At 32.9% G+C, this 24,971-nt stretch overlaps 2 protein-coding genes and 2 pseudogenes across 2 annotated transcripts; all 4 read right to left on the bottom strand.

The window, feature by feature from the left end:
- Positions 1–82: 82 nt before the first annotated feature.
- Positions 83–866, bottom strand: LOC125812785 (delta(8)-fatty-acid desaturase-like; annotated as a pseudogene).
- A 4,436-nt stretch (positions 867–5,302) lies between these two features.
- On the bottom strand, positions 5,303–7,587 carry LOC125812784 (L-tryptophan--pyruvate aminotransferase 1-like). Its single transcript, XM_049492254.1, has 5 exons — positions 7,487–7,587; positions 6,648–6,951; positions 6,063–6,343; positions 5,674–5,966; positions 5,303–5,505 (listed from the first exon to the last, which is right to left on the bottom strand). The coding sequence occupies exons 1-5, from the start codon at positions 7,585–7,587 to the stop codon at positions 5,303–5,305; spliced, it is 1,182 nt and encodes a 393-aa protein (XP_049348211.1).
- A 6,803-nt stretch (positions 7,588–14,390) lies between these two features.
- Positions 14,391–17,479, bottom strand: LOC125812782 (delta(8)-fatty-acid desaturase-like). The gene is made up of 2 exons (XM_049492253.1): positions 17,412–17,479; positions 14,391–15,183 (listed from the first exon to the last, which is right to left on the bottom strand). Exons 1-2 carry the CDS (start codon positions 17,477–17,479, stop codon positions 14,391–14,393), a joined length of 861 nt encoding a protein of 286 aa, XP_049348210.1.
- A 2,195-nt stretch (positions 17,480–19,674) lies between these two features.
- LOC125812781 (L-tryptophan--pyruvate aminotransferase 1-like) lies at positions 19,675–21,956 on the bottom strand (annotated as a pseudogene).
- Between the last annotated feature and the right edge of the window lie 3,015 nt (positions 21,957–24,971).

The following is a 24,971-nucleotide window of genomic DNA, read 5'->3' as shown; positions in this document are numbered from 1 at the left end:
GTATAACCCATTCCCCTTTTACCCATTCTTGCAATTTTTTTATATAACCCATTCCCATTTACCCCTTCAACCAATAACTTCTTCACGTTTGTTCTTCATTTCCCAATATGTTCAAAAGTCTATCAGGCGCTTTCCTTCTAGAGAACACAACAACAACGTCTATACAAACAAATTCATCTTGGAAACACAAAAGATTGGATAAAACGTAAAATGTTGATAGCTCACAAAGAATTTTCCAGGGGATCAAACGTTAACTGTCTTCTATAAAAGGTAGAATTCAATGACTTAAACAAACTTGAAGATACTGCAAAAACTAGCAAGTGTTGAAGATCAAGATCATAATCCAAGCTATTACAAGCCACATAATGAGCATTATGAGTCCATTTCCACCAAGTAATGTGAATACCAGAAAGACGTTTCTCTGACATAATCTGTATCATTTTATTGAACCCCTTATTTCTCATAATCAAGTAATGACCAGAATCACGACCCAAGTAAGAAATCTACATCCAAGTTAACCCCAACAATGCTCCAAAAAGCATATGAATCAAGAAATTATCACTAAAAATTACAACATAGAAAGTCAAGAAAGGCAAAAAGCATATAAAATAGAATAAATACATAACCCCATGACCCTTTTTCTTAAACAATCTAGCTTTAACAAAGTCAACAAAAAGCTTTCTACAATCCCTTGATACCTCAGAAACTTGAGAATCTTCTAAATAATAACCAATAAAAAGGTTATCAAGATGTGTCCAAGAAGTACCTGGATGAAAAGCAATGAATGCATCAGTTTCCTCTTGTCCATTAAGATTAAGTTAAGGGATATCCCCACCAGGATGTAGCTTAATCTAATCAGTCACATTAAATGGGTAAGGGAAATGAAGAACAATTTAGTAGAAGTTAATGGGTAAAGGGGAATGAATAATAAGGAAAATTTGGAATAATGGGTAAAAGAGGAATGAGTTATACGGTGTATACTATGGGGCATTGGGTTTAAAATGAGGAATGAGTCTTTTTTGAAAATTCAGGATAATTTGAGTTAACTTGGGGATTTCCATCAATTAAGGGGTATAAATGGTGAAATAAGTGATGGCAAGGGTATGACTAACTTTATTTTAATGGTAGAGGTATAGTCAGCTAATAAAACAAAGTTGAAGGGTATTTCTGACCCTTTTTCCTTTTAGAAAATGGGTCAAAACAACTCAAAACCCCAATTCCAAAATTGAGATTTGAATCAAATAATCTTTATTTCAAAATGTTACCCAATGAATTTGGAACTCATTGGTGAAAACTATTTTGAAGAAGGAATTAAAAGCACTTCACAATCACATTTTTATTTTAGAACTCAAGTTCTTCTAAAACCTTGTCATTTGTCAATCAAAAGACCAAGTTTTAATCATAAAATTTATAAATGATAAAAGTGAATTGAAGTTTTAGGGTCACAAAGGCTTACCCTAATGATATAGCACAAGAAATCACTTCAAATCGCCTCCAAGGGTTCTTCGAAATTCAAAATGGGGGTAAATCCCCGAAATGACAAGCCCAAAAGGGTCTTTGATATCACAAAAGCCACCTCTAGTTCGCAAAAGTGAACCCCAGAAAGCCTGGCCTTTGCATTCGCGAACCATTCCTCGCTAACGTGAAGGTCATGAACATAAATAGTTCATTGTGAATGTGTTGGTAAGACCACCTGCCTCTTTGCAGATGCGAGCCAACTCTCTCTATCACTAAGGTTGTGAAAGCGATGACCCTTCATGAAATCAAGGCAAAGAAGAAAATAGCAAAATTCAACCAGCTCAAAATCACCAAAAGGACCCTTGGGATTCACTCCAAACCCCGTACATACACGTCACATATGCAATCCAATTAAACTGGGCATTCCAAACTCAATGGAACCATCAAACCATGAATCTGAGGTATCCTTGACCTAAAACTCGTGGGAGTCTCAAGAAAAAGAACATAAAGCCTGAAAAGATTAAATCAAGCTCGGAACCTCTAAAAACTCAGCCAAGACCTCACTTAGGCTTAAAATCATCCCTCAAATCCAATGGAACTCTCACAATTCTAATCTAAATTTCCGAACCCCGAATGTTGACTAGAGTCAATCCAAAGGTTAAAATTTCATAAATTTTCAACCTCCAATCCTCAAAAGACTCTGAAAATGAAACCCACAACTCTCTTAGACCAATTTCCATATTCTAAAACTGAGACACTCGAAACTACAAAATATGCTAAAAATCACATTTAATCACTTTACCCTTTAAAAACCCAAGAACGTACAATATTCACAACTTACACACAAAGTTCGTCACCAACTTTCAAAACTCATTCAGAAAAGACTCGGGGCTGATATCGGGAGGGACAAAAATATAATTTTACAAAAAATTCTAAAAATGACCAACCGGGTTATTGCATTATCCACCACTAAAAATCATTCTCATCCTCGATCATAAAGAAAAAGAAAGTACTTGGAACCTAAATAAATTTAGGATATGTAGCATGCATATCAGACTTTGTCTACCAGGTCGCCTTACCAACTAAACATTGCTTCCACTGCACCTTCACTTGAACAATATTTTTTTCCTAATCTTTTTGACCTGCCTATCCAAAATGGCTATAGGCTCATGTAGTGTCCTATTTCTTATGTATTAATTAGGAAATGACCATTTAGCTCTTCCCCATAGCGTTATCATGCTTATTTTGTATTGTGGGAATGGTAGGTGTGGTCTCCGATGCGATCGGATGTGTTTTTGGTGATTTTTGCCCTTTTGAGTTGAGAATTATTAGTATAGGTGACTTTGGTCAACAATTTTAATTCCTAGCGTCAGTTAGAGATTAAAAATCTTCGATGAATTGACTATGCATTTGTGTTGTATGTGTTATGATGCATTCATCCTCATTTGACATATCATTGTTCATGGAAATATCAGAAAGTAAAGAAAAGCTATTTATTTTTTTAAAAAAATGAGACACCTTACATTTATCATTGACCATGAGATCGGTGAAAAGTTGATGAGATATTGAGATTTTTAGATTGTAGTTTGAGTCCCCCTTGGATCTTTTTCAGGAAGTTAAAGCTTGTCAAGGTGGTCTATAGGTTCTACGATGACCTTGATTCAACCACATCATTTCATCATCTTATTGCGTTGCATTGGCTAGATTTATTGTGTTGTGTGACTTGATTATCTGTTGATATGAGTATTAACTATAGCCTTATGTGTTAACCTTATTCAAGTTGTTACACCTTTAGCCTAACTAGGCATGCCTTTTGTTTTTTCTTTTTGTTATTAAGGTCATATTGTGTGTGAAATCATTTATAAGGTATTAATCTAGAAATATCTTTAGATATCTATAAAAGCATTGTTTGTAATGTTGTTATGAAAGAGTGGGGTTTCTATCTCTCTTTCACAAAGGCTTACCCTAATGATTTAGCACAAGAAATCACTTCAAAATCACCTCTAGGGTTCTCCGAAATTCAAAATGGGGGTAAATCCCCGAAATAAGAAGCCCAAAAGAGTCTTTGATATCGCAAAAGCCACCTCTTGTTCACAAAAGTGAACCCCAAAAAACCTGGCATTCGCTTTCGCGAACTAGTCCTCACTAACGTGAAAGTCGTGATCACAAACAGTTCATTGCGAATGTGTTGGTAAGACTACCTGCCCCTTCGCAGATGCGAGCCAACTCTCTCTAGCACGAAGGTTTTGAAAGCGATGACCCTTTGTTAAAGCGGGGCATAGAAGAAAATAGCAATACTCAACCAGATCAAAATCACCCAAAGGACCCTTGGGAATCAGTCAAAACCCCATACATACAAATCACATATGAAATCCAATTAAACTCGGCATTCCAAACTCAATGGAACCATCGAAACAAGAAGCTGAGGTATCCTTGACCTAAAACTCGTGGGATTCTCAAGAAAAGAACATAACTCCTGAAAAGGTTAAATGAAGCTTAGAACCTCTAAAAACTCAACCAAGACCTCACTTAGGCCTAAAATCATCCCTCGAGTCCAATGGAGTTCTCACAGTTCTGATCCGAATATCCAAACCTCGAATGTTGACCAAACACAATCCAAAGATTAAAATCTCACAAATTTTCAACCCCGCCCCAATCCTCAAAAAAGACTCTGAATATGAAACCCACAACTCTCTTAGACCAATTTCCATATTTCGAGAATGAGACACTCGATACTACTAAATATACTAAAAATCACTTTTAATACTACTAATCTTTTTTACCTGCCTATCCAAAATGGTTATAGGCTCATGTAGTATCCTATTTCATATATTTTAATTAATAAATGACCATTTTGCCCTTCCCTATAGCGTTATCATTCTTAGTTTGTGTTGTGGGAATGGTAGGTGTGGTCTTCGATGCAATCAGATGTGTTTTTGGTGATTTTGCCCCTTTTAATTCCGAGAGTCGGTTAGAGATTTAAAATCTTCGATGAATTAATTATGCATTTGTGTTGTGTATGTAATGATGCATTCATCCTTATTTGACATATCATTGTTCAGGGAAATATGAGAAAGTGGAGAAAAGATATTTATTTTAAAAAGAAAATGAGACACCTTACATTTATCATTAACCACGAGATAGGTGACAAGTTGATGAGCTATTGAGATTTTGAGATTGTAATATGGACTGTGAGTCCCCCTTGGGTCTTTTTCGGGAAGTTAAAGCTTGGCAAGGTGGTATACAATAGGTTCTGCGATAACCTTGATTCAACCACATCATTTCATCATCTTATTGCATTGCATTGGCTAGATTTATTGTGTTGTGTGACTTGATTATCTATTGATATGAGTATTAACTATAGTCATATGTGTTAACCTTATTCAAGTTGTTACACACCTGACTATGCATGCCTTTAGTATTTTTTTTTGTTATTAAGGTCATATTGTGTGTGAAATCATTTATAAGGTATTAATTAGTCTATAAATATCCTTAGATATCTATAAAAGCATTGTTTGTAATGTTGTTATGAAAGAGTGGGCTTTCTATCTCTCTTTCATTTGTTCAAACCAATGGTTTTTCTTTTTCCTTTTCTTCTATATATAAATTGATTTTGATTTTGATTCTTACGATATCTGATTAAATACATGTAAAAGTAATTCAAATATAACATAATTTAACACACACTTCAATTAATTGAAGAATAGACATTTCGCATATAATATCATAAAAATCAATAGAACAATTCACTTTTTGGCATTCAATGAAGTTCTATCAATAAGGAAAATTATTCTACTCTTCAACACATATAATGTCTCTATGCAATATTCCATGCATAAATGTCTTATGTTCGATTTGTAGATCCTTGAATAACCATAAGCCTCTTCAGAAAAATATTGAAGTCTTCATCTCTACTCAGCATACTTATCCTAACATTTCTTGAATCACTTCCAAATCTTCTTCCACTCCTTGTTTGAATCTTGTGTTCTTTAAGAAGCTTCTCACAATCCTCTTCTTCACCTCCTTTGCTAATTAGCCATGCAAAAGCTGTTTCAATAAAACAATATGAATTTCTAATTCAAAAGAAAGAAAACTTTTTCAAATATATATCGATAATATAGTTTAAAAAGTAAAGAAATTTCAAGTATATGAGGTTACATAGTTTTTTAAATAAACTAAAATGAAAATGTTACGTTGTAATATTTTTGTGATTACCAGGGTGTGATTCACACAAGTCTTTGGTAAAGAGGCAATACTGAGGAGGGTAATTTTGGATGACAAAAAGGTCATTGTCCGTAACAACTTGTCTTAACCTCTGCCATCTATCAGTCATAAGAGACTGACTATATTCAAAGAAATTTTTCAATGTGAAATCCAAACAGCTATTAGAGACCACTTCAAGAATTTTAGCAGCTCTAAGTTGAGCTTCTTTTGATACACCAATTGTACTAATCTCCATGAACTTTGTCATCTTCCTTGCCACCTCTTTGTCCTTAACAAGTGCCCAACTACATGCAAATAAAATTATAATAAGTGATAAATTGAAATATGTTCTAATTTTATGATTGTGATTTCACTTGAAATTAATGTCTAAAAAACAATACCCAATTCTGGAACCAGCATGGCCAGTGCATTTGGAAATAGTAAAGAGCATAACATCATGGTTGGCAGGTAAGGTAATAGCAGTATATTGTGGCCAATAATAAGCTAAATCGAAGATTAATTTCCCTTGATCTCCATTAACTATTGGCTCTCTAATAACCCCATCAGGATTATTTGGAGATGTAATCAACTCAATATAAGGTCCATATTTCTCAAAAGTTTTTGCATCTCCTCCCCATTTGTGTAGTCCTGACCTCACAAAATCAGTCACATCAGGATATGCCTGCAAAAAGACAAAAAATAATAATAATTGATTGAAAAATGTCACTTTTAAAGCTGACTTATTTAGTCACAAAATGTGTTCCAAGAACTATGATTCATGTTTTGTATTGAAAGGTGTGACCTAGTGATTACTGATGTTAATTGTGACTCCTGAAATTTCGAATTTAAAATCCAGCAAAGGAAAAAAGAAAGTTATATTTAATAGATCTAACATGTACCAAGAACCATAACTTCAGACTGCTAATTTAATTGAGCATAGCATATCCTTTACAATTCAAATAAAAATATATCGTATAAATGTGTACCGAATAAAAAGGTGTAGCTGAAACTACAATGATTGGTTCAAGTTGATCAGATGGAGAAAGAGCATAAAGGGCAGCCTGCACAAGCTGGCTTGATCCAGTGCCAACAACAATATAATGATCATCCACAATTGCATTTCCAAATACATTGTGTAGCCTCGTAATTTGTTCCTCTAGTTTTGACTCCAAGAACCAACACAAGCTCTTACCATTAGCAAAATAACTCAATGAATCATCACCACTGAATGTTATGTCACACTTGTGCCCCATTTTTCTCCAATATGACTCATACATTGTTGGATCACCACTATCCACACACATAAAAATGAAATCCCAAATTAGTATTCCAACAAACAATAGAGCATTTCAACAAATTGTAACAAAATGGAACTAATCTTGAGAGAGATTTATTCAATCTCAAAAGCTAGCTAGTTCAATAGGGAAGGATTCTATAAGGACACAATGGTTTGCACCCTCTGATCATTTCTAAGGCCATTCTATAAATTTTGTCCCCCTTTTATCTTAATGGTTAAAATATTCTCTAAAAGTCAGTAAGTGAATATTCTTTTGTAGATAAATTTATTCCACGTGGCTAACCAAAGACATAATTTAAACGATCGCTTGAAAAAGGCCATTAGAGAAAAATTATCTCATTCTGACACATTACACTCCATGACATTTTGAGGGCACAAAATACAGTAGAGCGCTCAACATTGAGTAAATCAAAATTGATGATTTCATATATAAAAAAATTACTCATTAGGATAGATAAAAACAATCAACTTATAACTTATATGAAAAATTCAAAGAAAAATGAATTAAAATTGTAAAAGAAAACTCACTGATCCAGAACAATTGTGGGGGAAGTGTCCTTTGTATCATTTTCTGCAGAGGCACAAGGGAATAGAGAACACTTGACAAGACAACCATCAGTTCCACTCATCGTTTTCTCCTCTTCTTTTTTCTAATCTAAATCTTAAATCAGTCACAAATAAATCTATGGGAGAAGAAGACAGATTTGGGGTCTATATATAAGGAAGAAAACAAGTATATATATATATATAGAAAGGAACTATTTTTGTAACGGTTGGGCTTTAAAAGGTGTACATAAAAAATGAAGAGTTATGACTTTTATGTAGAGTTGTGAATGAAGAATTGTGATTTTTACTAAAAGTTGTGACTTTTATAAAGAGTTGTGACATTTCTGAACAATTGTGACTTTTATGAAAGTTGTGACTTTTTGGTAAGGTTGTGACTTTTACGAAGGGTTATGACTTTTGACTTTTCCCAAAGGGTTGTGACCTTTTTGATAAGGCACAATAAAAAAGTGTTCACACTACTCTTTGTTGTCTATTAATAGAGAGGTTTCCTATTATTTTTCGACAACGAATTTTTGGACTTCTTCTTCTTCAATTAAATTAAATAAATCTAGTACTAGTACTAGAATTATAAGTATACTTTACTGTTGTTGAGTGCTTCAGTGACACATTTGTTTTAGGTACCGATGAGTGGTTCATTGACAATAGTGAGTAAGATCATTATATTATGGGAGGATATATTTCATTAACCTCGGGTACTTGAGGGAAATAATTTCCTGAAGGACACACTATGCGGCCTCGATTTTCTTCTGTGAGAAAATTTATTTTTTATAATGTTTCTAATATGTTTTAGATTATATTTTCTTTGCTAGTTTTAAGTTTCTAGTTATTAAAGTACTCTTTAGACTTTGTTATTTATTACCATGTTCTTCAAAGTTATTTTTATAAGTATCTTAGTAATATAGGTTGAACTACAATTTTAAAGGAATTATTATATTTTTGTATCTTTTTTGGTTCTTTTGATTAAAGGAAATATATCATGGAAATAGGAGTTAGTGTTCTTATAATTTGTTTTGGACAGATTTTTGGATTGGGGCGCGACATATCGTAAACGTCGTTGTTGTGGTATTTATATGATTCTTGTATGTCCAAGTAAGTACATGATGAAGGAATCTTACACTTGATGCTACACAATAGTTTCTTATTGTTTCTGACTATAACCTTGATCAAATTAAAGATGATTAAGTTAAATAATTTTTTATTGGCTTAATAGTTTTATTCTCCGTTGTGGTAAAATTGGGTAGTGAAATGATTTTGTGTGTGTTACATCCAATAATGTAAGCATCTTTCTATGATTTCAATTCAAATAAATCGATCATGGATAAAGGCCCAAGTGACGTTCGACAACAAGAAAAGTGACTTGCATGACATCATTATTACTATCAGATAGATATGATTCAATGGGAGTAAAAATTGAGTTCTTTCTTAATTTTCCTTGTTTATTTCATTTTCACCTTTATAAGTTATGAGATTTATTTCATAAATGTTAGGATAGATGTTCTTTATGTGATGATCTCATAATATATTTTTATTCTGTTTTGAGACTAATTTTTTTTGTAGTTTTCCACACCATGTGATATTTGATTGTGTGATTTATGGAGACTAAAATCTTGTGATTTTCTACTCCTTTTATTTGAATATTATAAAAACTTCCCAAATATATTTGAATGTGCATTTGGTTTGAACAATATAAAACTTCGCCAAGAATATTAATGCTAAATGATTTAAATTTATAAAAACTTTATCGCTAACTAGAACCAATGTTGTATTTTTGGTTTCTGGAGATTGAAACAAGTTTAACAGTAAAGGTTCATTCGTTGAAGAAAATCACATAAAACATAAAAAAAAAAATTAAAACCTTAAAATTAAAGGACACTTTGAAATTATTTTTTTAAAGTAATACACATATTCTTTTTAAAATAATTAAAAGTGAAAAGATAATAAATTAATTTAAAATAGTGTAAAGTGAGAAAGAAATTAAATAAATATTTAACAAAGAAACAAACAAAAATAATTAAACATATATAAGTTTTAAAATCAATAAATATGTGTACTAACTAATTATAAAGTTACCAATCAAAAAATGACATGTGTCCAATTTGTGCTCTCATCATTTGCCTTCCAGAGGTGGTGCAAACTCTCTATGACATAGCAGCATTTGTAGTGTATTTATTCCATTTTAAATTTGTTTGGGGGGGGGGGGGGGGGGGGGTAATAGGACCGTAGTAAAGGCCATTGGAGAAAAACTAGGCCACTTGGCTAACCAAAGACATAATTTAAACGATCGCTTGAAAAAGGCCATTGAAGAAAAAATATCTCATTCTGACATATTACACCCCATGACATTTGGAGGGCTCAAAATATAATAGAGTGCTCAACATTAAGTAAATTGAAATTGATGATTTCATATATAAAAAAAATTGACTCATGAGGACAGGTAAAATCTTAAATCACTCACAAATAATCCTATGGTAAGAGAAGACAGATTTGGGCTCTATATATAGGGAAGGAGACAATTATATATATTTTCATATATAGAAACTGTAACGACCCGAACCGTCGTTAATTAAGAAAGGAAAAATGTCAGGGAAATTGGATCTCCATCCCGCTAGAGTGGGGCTGATGTCACCATGGCGGCGGCGCTCTAGCGGGATAAGTTGACCAGCTTGATTGGCCACAACTTGAGTCAATATCCTTATAGCATCCTGGAACTGATCAACATTTGTGACTTCTCGTTGAGGGGGTTGCACTTCTGCTGCATTGAGTACATCTTAATCTTAAGGATCAACATTTCTCCTTGTAGGACGTCCTCGAACAACTCTTTTTGGAGGAATGATATGAAAATATACATGCAAGTACGAATTAGAATAAAATTTTATAGAGTTGAACTCTATCGCGCGAAAAATGGTAAGAAGAAGTGAAATGTTTCTTAAATGTTGTAGCCTCCTAATTATAGATGAAGCGCCTCACACTGATAACAAGGAATCCAAAGACACGACTTCATAGACACCCTAGGACTCTTGAATTCTGTGCTATAATACCAAGTTTGTCACGCCTCGAGCCTACACCCTGGACATGACCAGCACTCGAGAACCACCGTTGGTCCCCAAGCAAACCCTTGGCATGGCTCAATACTCAGAGGAAGACTTACTCAGCAACATAGGAACTCATATTTAGTTATTAACTCACGATATCTCATTAATAAAGTAGTTGAACTCAAATTGTCCGAAATACTCTAACAAACATAACTATTCAACTGCAAGACTTTAAAACATACACAAGGGAAATAGTAAAAAGACTCAGTAACTAGTACTGTTTGTGAAGCCTCTAAATATATGATGGATGTCGGGAAAAGACCCCCGACAACCTAACAAGAAAAAAACCATAATGTGATGCCAAACAGAAAGCAAGAAGGCTCACCGAAGTTATCTGGAATGCAATGGGATCAACAAAGAGTCAGTTGATGACCCTGACCACCTGTATTTGCATCATAAAAAGATGTAGGTCCAATGACATCAGTACCTTGAATGCTGGAGCATTTACGAGGAAAACTGAAACAAAAGTAAATATAGTTGAATTGATAGAACGGGAAGACATACTCACCTTAACTCAACTCAACTCATTATAAAAGAAATGGAAAAAGAATGCAATGTATAAAACTTTTATAACAGTAGATATCAACTCAATATATATTAAAATATAATAAATAAACTCTTTACTCTTATTTGGGAGATTCCCTAATCGACAACCATCACTATGACCTTCGTGATCGTATATCGTCTCGCCCACACTACCAAAACTAACCTATACCTTGCTGAGGTATTAAACACCTCAACTAAGTGGATCCACTAAGTTGTGCTTCAAATCAATAAGGAGTAATCTAAAATGTATGACCCTATACCCATGTTGGCATATATGGTTTATGAGGATTTTGTGTTGTCTGAACTCATCCCCATATCGATGCTCATATGTTTTTAAAATATAAGTCTTCCTCAATTTGAGATAATTACTCAAAAGATCCGCTTAAAAGAGGTGATGCAGATTCAAAATAATTGAACATTTCGTTAGCAAACCGGGTATTATTACGGTCAAAAGGGTAATATACCATTTTAGACCATAAAATACCAGGTAAAAAGAACCCATCTGGAATTGAATGAATTTTTTGAATATTCCAGATAAAAGCTGCAATTTCATGTTTCAGGTTAACAAAGATATTATGATCCTTAGCATACTTTGCAGCCTCCTTATCGACTGTATCGTCCACTTTTAAGTCAAAACTACGGACGAAATTGTCTAATAAGGGGGTACTTTTCCAAGTTGGTTCCCAAGACATTCCTAATTCCAAGGGAATGTTTTGGAGGTGTGGTAGATAGATTGGTTGGAGGTCTCTAAAAGAGGTTTTAATCTCATCTAGGACTTCCAAAACTCTCCCAATATCAGGGTGAGGAGAAGCCATAGAAGATGCTCAAGACTCCTCATAAACTCATTTAGAAATAAGTGTTTCTCTCGTTATAAATGTAAAACTATTACACTTGGGAATACTTAGTTCCCGTTATACTCATTTGAAACATATAAGTTAACTCTCCTCATTTTCATAGGCATTTACCCAAGTCTTAAATCAAAATATAAATAATTGCAAAAGACTTCTCAAAATGACTCAAAAGAACTTTCTTGAAACTTTCCTCTTAATTTTACTTGAATTTGAGATGTGAATTTAAGAGCTATGATTAGGATATAGGATCTCTCAATGATTAATGAAGTCTCATATAGTTAGTAATAAGAAGAGAGCGATGACAAAAACTGAAAAGCATTGGCACGACGCAGAGGAGGATTTAATTTTTGGCCGCGAAATAAATTTTGGGACAGAGGACTCCGTATCCTCTCCACGATGCTTAGAGGGGAGTGACTATCTGAAGACTGAGATTTTAGAACGCCTCCACGATGCGGACCTGGGCGCATACTTTTGTCTGATCTTTTCTTCCTCTCCCAAAATCGATTCAATTCATACCCAATGCAATTCTCTGGTCCAATTTCATGAAATTTCATAAACCCAGAACATTTTCAATGAAATCCACACAAAATCTATCATCTGACTCCACTCATTGGCAAAACTCTCGCCTCAAGAATTCAACGACCTCCATTGTCAAGTAAAGCTCAAGAAAGTTTTCAAGAACTCAACAAATCAACTTCAAGAATGAATTCATGGGTAAAATTTACATGATTGGTGTGAGGGTAAACAAACCAAACACTATGAAAGATTACCTACCTCGAAAGAACTAGTTCTTGGCGATTTTCCCAAATTTCATGATGAACTCTTGAAACCTTCTCTTTTCTCTTCTTGAACCGTGCCCTAACTTTCTATACGTTTAAGACTGAATGAAAACTGATCTCAATCAGTTTAGACCCCTATTTTGGTGAGAAAAATACTTAGGCTTAGTGGGGGTAAGGAAAAGATCAAAATACCCCTTCTTAAAACGGTTGAAATTCCTAAATTAGCAAGGCTGTACTCAAATGGGCATAACTCCTTCATCCGAGCTTGGAGTTTGGTAAAATCGATAGTGCTGGAAAGAGGACTCAAAGAACATTGATTTGATACCTCATGGGCCACCTAACGCTTTATGCGCCAAAAGTTATGGTCCTTTGAAGGTGACCCAAATCTAAAAACTAAATGATGTCTAAGGTGTTACAACCCCAAAATCTTATTGTGACGTGTACATGCCACTATACGGAATTGAAAGATAAGTACAAGTCTCATTGTATTTTTCTCTAGAATAGAACAAAGTACAAAACAAGGAACAAGAGGGTCCGTTGGGATGACAAGCAGCTGCCTCTAAATGACTTTCGAAATCCTAAAAAATAGAAGAAAAATAATCACATGGATATGTAGAACCTACACAAGTGTAGAAGCAAGGAGTGAGTACCAAACAACACGGTACTCATCAAGTACCCTACTAAAAAAAGCAAAATTAAGCTAGAATATGAGTACTCCTTTCATCCAACTGAACTTCCTCAAACTACAACCTGCACAGAAATCAGTCAATCCGAACAATTTTAAAATACACAAATCACAAGGCTTAACAATCGCAATTTAACCGTCACAGTTCAACAACCAACAAGTATCAAGTAAACCAATTTCCTTTGGCACAATATCACTTTCCAGAAATATTTTCCTTCAGTACAATATCACTAGACGGAACCATTTTCCTTCGATTTTATATAATATCACTTGTCAGAACCATTTTTCGTCAGCATAATCATCACATGTCTCATCACAGTGCACAACAATCTATGCAAATGAGTAAATTTACACCATAAGAAAGAGATTACAAATCAAGTAATTCAAGTCCCCAACCATGCAATTAAGGCTTATCATCCATCAATACACAATGAACGGAAATACAAAATTCTACAAGTTTTATAGGTCTTAGAAGATCACTTGCCTCAATTCAATCAAAAGGTAATCCAAGACTCGAGTCTTCCCTTTCTGAACAATGTACATTGTCACACAATCTTGTTCAATCAAGTTATCACAATAAGTTTCTAGAAATAATAACACCCAAATAATACAGTTTAAAAAGGGAAAAGGGTCAAAAATACCCCTCAATTTTGATTTATTAGTTGATTATACCCCTACAGTTAAAACAAAGTTATATATACCCTCACCGTCAATTATTTCACCATATATACCCTCAATTGACGGATATCACCAAATTGACTCAAACTAATCCGAATTTTAAAAAAAAGACCCATTTCCCATTTTAAACCCAATGCCCCATAGTATAACCCGTATAACCCATTCCCCTTTTACCCATTCTTTCAAATTTTCCATATAACCCATTCCCCTTTACCCCTTTACCCATTAACTTCTTCAAGTTTGTTCTTCATTTCCCAACATGTTGAAAAGTCCATTAGGCACTTTCCTTCTAGAGAACAACAACAACAACAACAATTGTACAAACAAATTCACCCAGGAAACACAAAAGATTGGATAAAACATAAAATGTTGATAGCTCACAAAGATTTTTTCCAGGGAATCAAACGTTAACTCTCTTCCATAGAAGGTAGAATTCAATGACTTAAACAAACTTGAAGATACTGTGAAAACTGGCAAGTGCTGAAGATGAGGATCATAATCCAAGCTATTACAAGCCACATAATGAGCATTATGAGTCCATTTCCACCAAGTAATGTGAATCCCAGAAAGACGTTTCTCTGACATAATTTGTATCATTTTATTGAACCCCTTATTTGTCATTATCAAGAAATGACCAGAATCATGACCCAAGTAAGAAATTTGCATCCAAGTTAACCTCAACAATTCTCCAAAAAGCATATGAATCAATAAATTATCACTAAAAATTACAACATAGAAAGTCAAGAAAAGCAAAAACCCAATAAAACAGAATAAATAGATAACTCCATGACCCTTTTTCTTACACAATCCAGCTATAGCAAAGTCAAGACAAGGCTTTCTATAATCCCTTGATACCTCATAAACTTGAGAATCTTCTAAATAATAACCAGTAAAGAGATTATCAAGATGCTGCCAAGCAATACCTGGATGAAAAGCAATGAATGCATCAGTTGCCTCTTGTCCATTAAGATTAAGTAAAGGGATATCCCAACCACAGTGTTGCTTAATCCAATCAGTCACATTAAATGGGTAAGGGAAATGAAGAACAATTTAGTAGAAGCTAATGAGTAAAGGGGAATGAGTTATATGGAAAATTTGAAATAATGTGTAAAAGCGGAATGAGTTATACGGGTTATACTATGGGGCATTGGGTTTAAAATGAGGAATGGGTATTTTTTTAAAATTTAGGTTAATTTGAGTTAATTTGGGGATTTTCGTAATTGAGGAGTATAAATGGTGAAATTAGTGACGTCGAGGATATGAATAACTTTATTTTAACGGTAGATATATAGTCAACTAATAAAACAAAGTTGAAGAGTATGTTTGATCCTTTTTTCTTTTAAAAAATGGGTCAAAACAACTCAAAACCCCAATTCCAAGATTGAGGTCTGAATCAAATAATCTTTACTTCAAAATGTTACCCATTGAATTATGAACTCGTTGGTGAAAACTATTTTGAAAAAGGAATTGAAAGCAGTCCACAATCACCATTTTATTTTAGAACTCAAGTTCTTCTAAAACCCTGTCATTTGTCACTCAAAAGACCAAGTTTTGATCTTAAAATTTATAAATGATAAAAGGGAATTGAAAATTAGGGTCACAAACACTACTAGAAAAACCCCAAATTACATGGAGATTTTCTTGAGAATTTTGAAGCAAAATCTGCAGGTATCAAAGTTTGTTGCAGATTTTCCTGCCAATCAAAATCCATTGGAAATAAGCTCGTAGGTAATTATTACCTGTGGAATTTTAAAATTCCCAAGTATGTTATCTGGGGATATTAATTTCGCATGTAATTTACCTACGAATTTTTTCACAAGAAATTCTGAAAATTCTTGGTAAAAATTTGTGAGATGAGAAGGGATTAATTATTTTATTGTCTTTTGTTTTCTCTATATTTAATTTGTTTATCCCCCAATTTAATTAATGTAATAGTTCCTCTATTTGTTTTCTCCCCAATTTAAATAATATAATAGTGCACACAAACTATTTAGTCAACCCTAAACTAATTACAAGTACTTATTATTTAGGTTCCTAATTTAATTCCTAGAATACCGAGAAATTAATTACTAATCACGTTAGGAGGATGCCTTTAACGCTGAACATTTTATCCTCATCCACCGATTTGGTACAGAATCAGTGATTCACAAAATTACATTTTAATTTTTTTTCCAATTTCCTTCAATAAATCAATGTGTTAAAATATTTATTTATTCTCTATTTCTAATATGTGTAAATAAAGTATTTCATCGAGTTCAAATTACATTCTTTTAATATACATAAATAAAGTATTTCCTTTGTTTCATGTGTCATCTTGAGATCCAAACATATTTTTCTTTGATAGTAATTTTTTGATATAATTTTTAAATATATTTGAATTAATTATTATTATTTATAGTCCTTTTATGTAGTTTTCAAATATGTAAATTTCATAAAATAATTAATAGTATATGATAATTGGTAAAATTGTTTCACCAGTTTTAACCACATTAATTAAGAGAGTGTTTCAAAACAAAAATAAATAAAAAATATTTATCGGTACAAAATTGTTCCCATAATTTCCAATTAAAGCAATCCAACTAATTCGCAATGACATGACCTTGAGTAATTTCCCTTGTATGTAATTTTCGGGTAAAGTCTCATTAAATAAATTCATATCTAAATTCGTAGGAACAAACTCCCAAGTAATTTTCTAACTTAAAAAAGTCTAATTTTTTTAAATATCCCCAACTAAATCCGTAGGTCGTTTTACTTGGGGATTTTTCTGCCAAATAATAAAGGAATTTATTTTTGTTCATTTACTTGTGAATTTACCTACGAAAATATTACGTGCAGATTAATTTCCCCAACTAATTCTCCAAGTAATATTTTTGCGCCAAATTTACCTGTGGATTTTCCTTGAAAAAAGTTTACGCATGTAAAATATTGCATAACTTAGGAATTTTATAATGTAAATTCGTAGGAAATTCCTGAGGATAGAATCCCCAGGTAAAATTTCCTAGTAATTCACAGTTTTCTTGTAGTGAAAGGCTTACCCTAATGATTTAGCACAAGAAATCACTTCAAAATTGCCCCCAGGGGTTTTCCGAAATTCAAAATGGGGGTAAATACTTGAAATGCCAAGCCAAAAAGGGTCTTTGATATCGCAAAAGCCACCTCTACTTCGCAAAAGTGAACCCTAGAAAAACTGGCCAGTCCTCGCTAACGCGAAGGTCGCAATCACAGACAGGTCATCGCGAATGTGTTGGTCAGACTACCTGCCCCTTTACAGATGCGAGCCAACACTCTCTATCACGAAGGTTGTGAAAGCGATGACCCTTCATGAAAGCAGGGCATAGAAGAAAACAACAAAATTCAACCAACTCAAAATCACCAAAAGGACCCTTGGGATTCACTCAAAACCCTGTACATACAAATCACATATGCAATCCAATTAAACTCGGCATTCCAAATTCAATGCAACCATCAAAACATGAATCTGAGGTATCCTTGACCTAAAACTCGTGAGAGTCTCAAGAAAAAGAACATAATGCCTGAAAAGGTTAAATCAAGCTGGGAACCTCTGAAAATTCAACCAAGACCTCACTTAGGCCTAAAATCATCCCTCGAATCCAATGAAACTCTCACAATTCTGATCCAAATATCTGAACCCTGAATGTTGACCAGAGTCAATCCAAATGTTAAAATTTCTTAAATTTTCAACCCTCAATCCTCAAAAAGACTTTGAATATGAAACCCACAACTCTCTTAGACCAATTTCCATATTTCGAGACTAATGGAATTGTCGAAATTTTATTTCGACACTCAAAACTACAAAATATACTAAAAATCACTTTTAATCACTTTACCCTTTATAAACCCAAGAACTTAAGATATTCACAACTTACTCTCAAAGTTCGGAACCAACTATAAAAAAAATTTAGAAAAGATTAGGGGCATTAGGAGGGATAAATTATAATTTTACAAAAAATTCTAAAAATGGCCAACCAGGTTATTGCATTATCTACCACTAAAAACCATGTTCATCCTCGATCATAAAGCAAAAGAAAGTACTTGGAGCCAAAAAAAATTAAGGATATCTAGCATGCATATCAGACTTTGTCTACCAAGTCGCCTCACCAACTAAATATTGCTTCCGCTGCACCTTCACTTAAACAATAATTTTTTTCCTAATCTTTTTGAACTACCTATCCAAAATGGCTATAGGCTCATGTACTGTCCCATTTCTTATGTTTTAATTAGGAAATGACCATTTTTCCCTTCCCCATAGCGTTATCATGCTTAGTTTGTGTTGTGGGAATGGTTGGTGTGATCTATGATGCGATCAGATGTGTTTTTGGTGATTTTGACCCTTTTGAGTTGAGAATTATTAGTATACTTGACTTTGCTCAACATTTTTAATTCCAAGTGTCGGTGAGAGATTCAAAATCTTCAATGAATTGATTATGCATTTGTGTTGTATGTCTTATGATGCATTCATCCTTATTTGACATATCATTGTTCATTGAAATATGAGAAAGTGGAGAAAAGCTATTTATTTAAGAAAGAAAATGAGACACCTTACATTTATCATTGACCACGAGTTAGGTGACATGTTGGTGAGATATTGAAATTGTTATATGCACTGCAAGTCCCCCTTGGGTCTTTTTCTAGAAGTTACAGCTTGGCAAGGTGTATACAATAGGTTCTACGATGACCTTGATTCAACCACATCATTTCATCATCTTATTGCATTGCATTGGCTAGATTTATTGTATTGTGTGACTTGATTATCTATTGATATGAGTATTAACTATAGCCTTTTGTGTTAACCTTATTCAAGTTGTTACACCTTAGCCTGACTATGCATGCCTTTAGGTTTTTTTTTTTTTTTTGGTTATTCAGGTCATATTATGTGTGAAATCATTTATAAGGTATAGGCTAGAAATATCTTTAGATATCTATAAAATCATTGTTTGTAATGTTGTTATGAAAGAGTGGGGTTTCTATCTCTCTTTCATTTGTTCACACCAATGGTTTTAGTTTTTCCTTTTGTTCTATATATAAATTAATTTTAATTTTGATTCTTATGATAAGGGGACAGTCTTTGGCCTAGGTAAAATAAAACCAGGCCTCCCCTTCCACCCAAGTGGACTATTCTCTCCTTAAAGAGAGATATCCTTGCACAAGGCAAAAGATCGATGTCCTTCAGAATTCTAAAAAGATCAAGAATTGCATGCCTTTAGATCCCATATTTCTTGATTAAATACATTTAAACTTTAATTCGATACATTACTTAATTACCAATATATTATGTTGAGTATGTAATGTTACTACATATTTGACAGTAATACAATTCTAAAGATAAGTCAAATATAACATACTTCAACACACACTTGAGTTAATTGAAGAATATACATTTTGCATCTAATATCATAAAAATCAAAAGAACAATTCACTTTTTTGGCATTAATCAATGAAGTTCTATCAATAAGGAAAATTATTCTACTCTCTAAGTAATATTTCATGCATAAATGTGTTATTTTCTATTTGTAGTTCCTTGAACAGCAGTAAGCCTCTTCAGAAAAATGTTGAAATCTTCATCTGTACTCAGCATACTTATCCTAACATTTCTTGAATCACTTCCAAATCTTCTTCCACTCCTTTTTTGAATCTTGTGTTCTTTAAGAAGCTTTTCACAATCCTCTTCTTCCCCACTTTGTAAATTAGCCATGCAAAAGTTGTTTCAAAAAAACAATATGAATTTCAAATTCAAAAGAAAGAAACCTTTTTCAAATATATATAGATAATATAGTTTAAAAAGTACAGAAATTTCAAGTATATGAGGTTACATTATTTTTTAAATAAACTAAAATGAAAATGTTACGTTGTAATATTTTGGTGATTACCAGGGTGTGATTCACCCAAGTCTTTGGTAAAGAGGCAATACCGAGGAGGGTAATTTTGGATGACAAAAAGGTCATTGTCCACAACAACTTGTGTTAACCTCTGCCATCTGTCAGTCATAAGAGATTGACTATATTAAAAGAAATTTTCCAATGTGAAATCCACACAGCTATTAGAGACCACTTCAAGAATTTTAGCAGCTCTAAATCGAACTTCTTTTGATACACCAATTGTACTAATCTCCATGAACTTTGTCATCATCATTGCCACCTCTTTGTCCTTAACAAGTGCCCAACTACATGCAAATCAATTTATAATAAGTGATAAATTAAAATATGTTCTAATTTTGTGATTGTGATCTAACTTGAAATAAATGTTTAAAAAACTTACCCAATTCGGGAACCAACATGGCCAATGCATTTGGAAATAGTAAAGAGCATAACATCATGGTTGGCAGGTGAGGTAATAGCAGTATATTGTGGCCAATAATAAACTAAATCGTAGATTAATTTCCCTTGATCTACATTAACTACAGGCTCTCTAATAATCCCATCAGGATTATTTGGAGATGTAATCAACTCAATATAAGGTCCATATTTCTCAAAAGTTCTTGCATCTCCTGCCCATTTGTGTAGTCCTGACCTCACAAAATCAGTCACATGAGGATATGCCTGAAAAAAGACAAAAAATATTAATAATTGATCGAAAAATGTCACTTTTAAATTTGACTTATTAAGTCACATGATTTGTTCCAAGAATTATGATTCATATTTTGTATATAAGGGTGTGACCTATTGATTTCTGAAGTTGATTGTGACTCCTGAAATTTTGAATTTAAAATCCATCAAAGGAAAAAAGAATTTTATATTTAATGGATCTAACATTTACCAAGAACCATAATCTCAGACTGCTAATTAAATTGAGCATAGAATATCCTTTACAATTTAAATAATAAATAAATCGTATAAACGTGTACCGAATAAAAAGGTGTAGCTGAAACTACACTAATTGGCTCAAGCTGATCAGATTGAGAAAGAGCATAAAGGGCAGCCTGCACAAGCTTGTTTGATCTAGTGCCAATAACAATATAGTGATCATCCACAATTGCATTTCCAACTACATTGTGCAGCTTCTTAATTTGTTCCTCTAGTTTTGACTCTAAGAACCAACACAAGCTCTTACCATTAGCAAAATAACTCAATGAATCATCACCACTGAATGTTATGTCACAATTGTTCCCCATTTTTCTCCAATATGACTCATACATTGTGGGATCACCACTATATACACATACAAAAATGAAATCTCAAATTAATATTCCAACAAAGAATTGAGCATTTCAACGAATTGTAACAAAATGGAACAAATCTTGAGAGAGATTTAATCAATCTCAAAAGCTAGCTAGTTCATTAGGGAAGGATTCTATAAGGACGCAATGGTTTGCATCGTCTGATCATTTCTAAGGCCACTCTATAAATTTTGTCCCCTTTTATCACAATGGTTAAATTCTTCGCTAAAAGTAGGTAGATGAATATTTTTCGTAGATAAATTTAGTCCACTTGGCTAAACAAAGACATAATTTAAACAACCGCTTGAAAAATGCCATTGGAGAAAAATTATCTCATTCTAACACATTACACTCCATGACATTTTGAGGGGACAAAATACAATAGAGCACTCAACATTGAGTAAATCGAAATTGATGATTTCATATATAAAATATTTACTCATGAGGACTGATAAAGACAATAAACTTATAACTTATATGAAACATTCTAAGAAAAAGGAATTAAAATTGTAAAAGAAAACTCACTGATCCAGAACAATAGTGGGGGAAGTGTCCCTTGTGTCATTTTTTGGAGTTGCACAAGGGAATGTAGAACACTCGACAAGACCACCATCAGTTCCACTCATCTTTTTCTCTTTTTTTTTTCTAATCTAAATTCATAAATCATAAATCAGTCACAAATAAACCTATGGGAGAAGAAGACAAATTTGGGGTCTATATATAGGGAAGGAGACAAGTATATATATTTTCATATACATATATAGAAAGGAACTATTTTTGTGACTGTTTGGTTTTAAAAGTGTACATAAAAAATGAAGAGTTATGACTTTTATGAGGAGTTGTGACTTTTAAGAAGAATTGTGACTTTTACGAAGAGTTGTGACATTTCTGAACAATTGTGACTTTTATGAAAAGTTGTGATATTTTCGTAAGGTTGTGACTTTTACGAAGGGTTATGAATTTTGACTTTTCCCAAAGGATTGTGACCTTTTCGATAAGGCACAATAAACACTTGTTCACACTATTCTTTGCTGTCAATTAATAGAGCGGTTTCCTCTTATTTTCAACGATTTTTTGGACTTCTTCTTCTTCTATTAAATCTAGTATACTAGTATTATAAGTATACTTTACTGTTGTTGAGTGGTTCATTGACACCATCGTTTTAGGTACCGATACACGGGTGAGTAAGATCATTATATAATGGGAGGAAATATTTCATTAACCTCGAGTACTTGTTCCCTGAAGGACACAGTATACGGGCTCAAGTTTCTTCTGTTAGAAAATATATTATTTATAATAATTATAATGTGTTCTGGATTCTATTTTCTTTGCTAGTTTTAAGTTTCTATTTTTTAAAATATTATTTAAACTTTGTTGTTTCTTACAATGTTCTTCAAAGTTATTGTTATAAGTATCTTCGTAATATAGGTTGAACTACAATTTTAAGGAAATTATTATATTTTTAGATCTTTTTTTGTTCTTTTGATTGAGGGAAATAGATCATGGAAGTAGGAGTTTGTTTTCTTATAATTTGTTTTGGACAGATTTTTGGATTGGGGCACAACATATCGTAAACGTCGGTGTTGTGGTATTTATAAGATTCAAGTATGTCCAAATAAGTACATGATGAAGGAATCTTACACTTGATGCTACACAGTAATTTCTTATTGTTTCTGACTAGAACCTTAATCAAATTAAAGATGATTAAATTAAATAATTTGTTATTGTCTTAATAGTTTTATTCTCTGTTGTGGTAAAATTGGGTAGAGAAATACTTTTGTGTAAATTACATCCAATATTGTAAGCATCTTTCTATGATTTTAATCCAAATAAATCGATCATGGATAAAAACTCAAGTGACATTTGACAACAAGAAAAGTGACGTGCATGACATCTTCATTACGGTTAGATAGATATGATTCAATGGGAGTAAAAATTGAGTTCTATCTTTATTTTCCTTGTTTATTTCATTTTCACCTTTATTAGTTATGAGATTTATTTCATAAATATTAGGATACGAAACCAAATGTTAGGATAGATGTTCATTATGTGATGATCTCAGAATAAATTTTTATTCTGTTTTGAGACTAATTTTTTTGTAGTTTTTCACTCGATGTGAAATTTAATTGTGTCTGATTTATGGAGACTAAAATCTTGTGATTTTCTACTCCTTTGATTTAAAGAATATCAAAACTTCACCAGATACATTTGAATGTGTATTTGGTTCGAAGAATATAAAACTTCGCCAGGAATATTAAGGCTAAATGATTTTAAAATGGGAAAATGCATAAGTACCCCCCCAGTCTATGCCCAAAATCCCTGAGACACACCTAACCTTTACTAAGGTCCTAACACCCCCCCCTCCCGAACTTATTTTATATATAATTTTCTACCCCTTTCCGGCCTACGTGGCACTATCTTGTGGGCCCAGCGCGTGTTGATAATTTTTTCAAGGATAGTGCCATGTAGGCCGAAAAGGGGTAGAAAATTATATATAAAATAAGTTCGGGGGGGTGGGGTGGGGGTAATAGGACCTTAGTAAAGATTAGGTGTGTCTCAGAGATTTTGGGCATAGGCTGGGGGGAGGGGTACTTATGCATTTTCCTATTTAAAAATTATAAAAACTTCATCGTTAACTAGAACCAATGTTGTATTTTTGGTTCCCGGAGATTAAAACCTCTTGATTTTCTACTACATTTGAATTTGAAAATTATTTGAAGTATAACATTAAAAGTTCATTCGGTGAAGAAAATCACATAAAACATAAAAAATTAAAATGTTAAAATTAAGGGACACTTTCAAATTATTTTTTAAAAATAATACAGATATTTTTTAAAAAATAATTAAAAGTGGAAAGTTAATTAATTAATTAAACATAGTGTAAAATGAGAAAGAAATTAAATAAATATTTAACAAAGAAAGATATAAAAATAATTAAACATATATAAGTTTTAAAATCAATAAATATGTGTACTAACTAATTATAAAGTTACGAATCAAAAAGTGACATGCGTCCAATTCGTGCACTCATCACTTGTCTTCGAGAGATTGAGCAAATTAAACTATCTATGCCATGTCAGTGTTTGTGGTGTATTTATTCCCTTTTAAATTAGTTTGGGGGAAGGGGGGGGGGGGGGTAATAGGATCCTAGTAATGTTTAGGTGTGTCTCTCGGATTTCGGTAGTCTAGGGGATACCTGTGCCTTATCACTAAAGAATATAAAAACTTCCTCATTTACTAGAAACAAATTTTATAAAGATTCAGCCTTTATAGTTAGTATTCAGAATACTAAATTGTATGTGACAAAAAAGTAGTGACATAAAGTTAGTGATTTTGTGCCTGCAATGGGTGCCTCTATGGAATGAACTTTGATATTTTGTAAAGATTGTCAAAGGGAATTGAAGCACTACAATTCTTTTGTAGGATATTATTTCCAAAAGAAACTTCGTGCTGTCAATGTCATTTTGATAGGAAAATATTTTCTCTAGGAAATTATGTTCCAAAAATGATGAGGAAATTACTTCCTCAATGTAAATAGGAAGAAAAAAGGTTCTACTAGTAGAATTCCATATTGATTGTCTTTCTCACCCTCCAAGATCCAACGCACCTCATTATTATGTATAAATGATTTTAGGAGAATA

The sequence above is a fragment of the Solanum verrucosum genome, unplaced genomic scaffold (assembly GCF_900185275.1).
Source record: "Solanum verrucosum unplaced genomic scaffold, falcon-dt-bn FXZP01000046.1, whole genome shotgun sequence".
NCBI lineage: Eukaryota > Viridiplantae > Streptophyta > Magnoliopsida > Solanales > Solanaceae > Solanum > Solanum verrucosum.
Note: the sequence above shows the minus strand (reverse complement) of the source record. Positions and strands in the feature narration are given on the sequence as shown.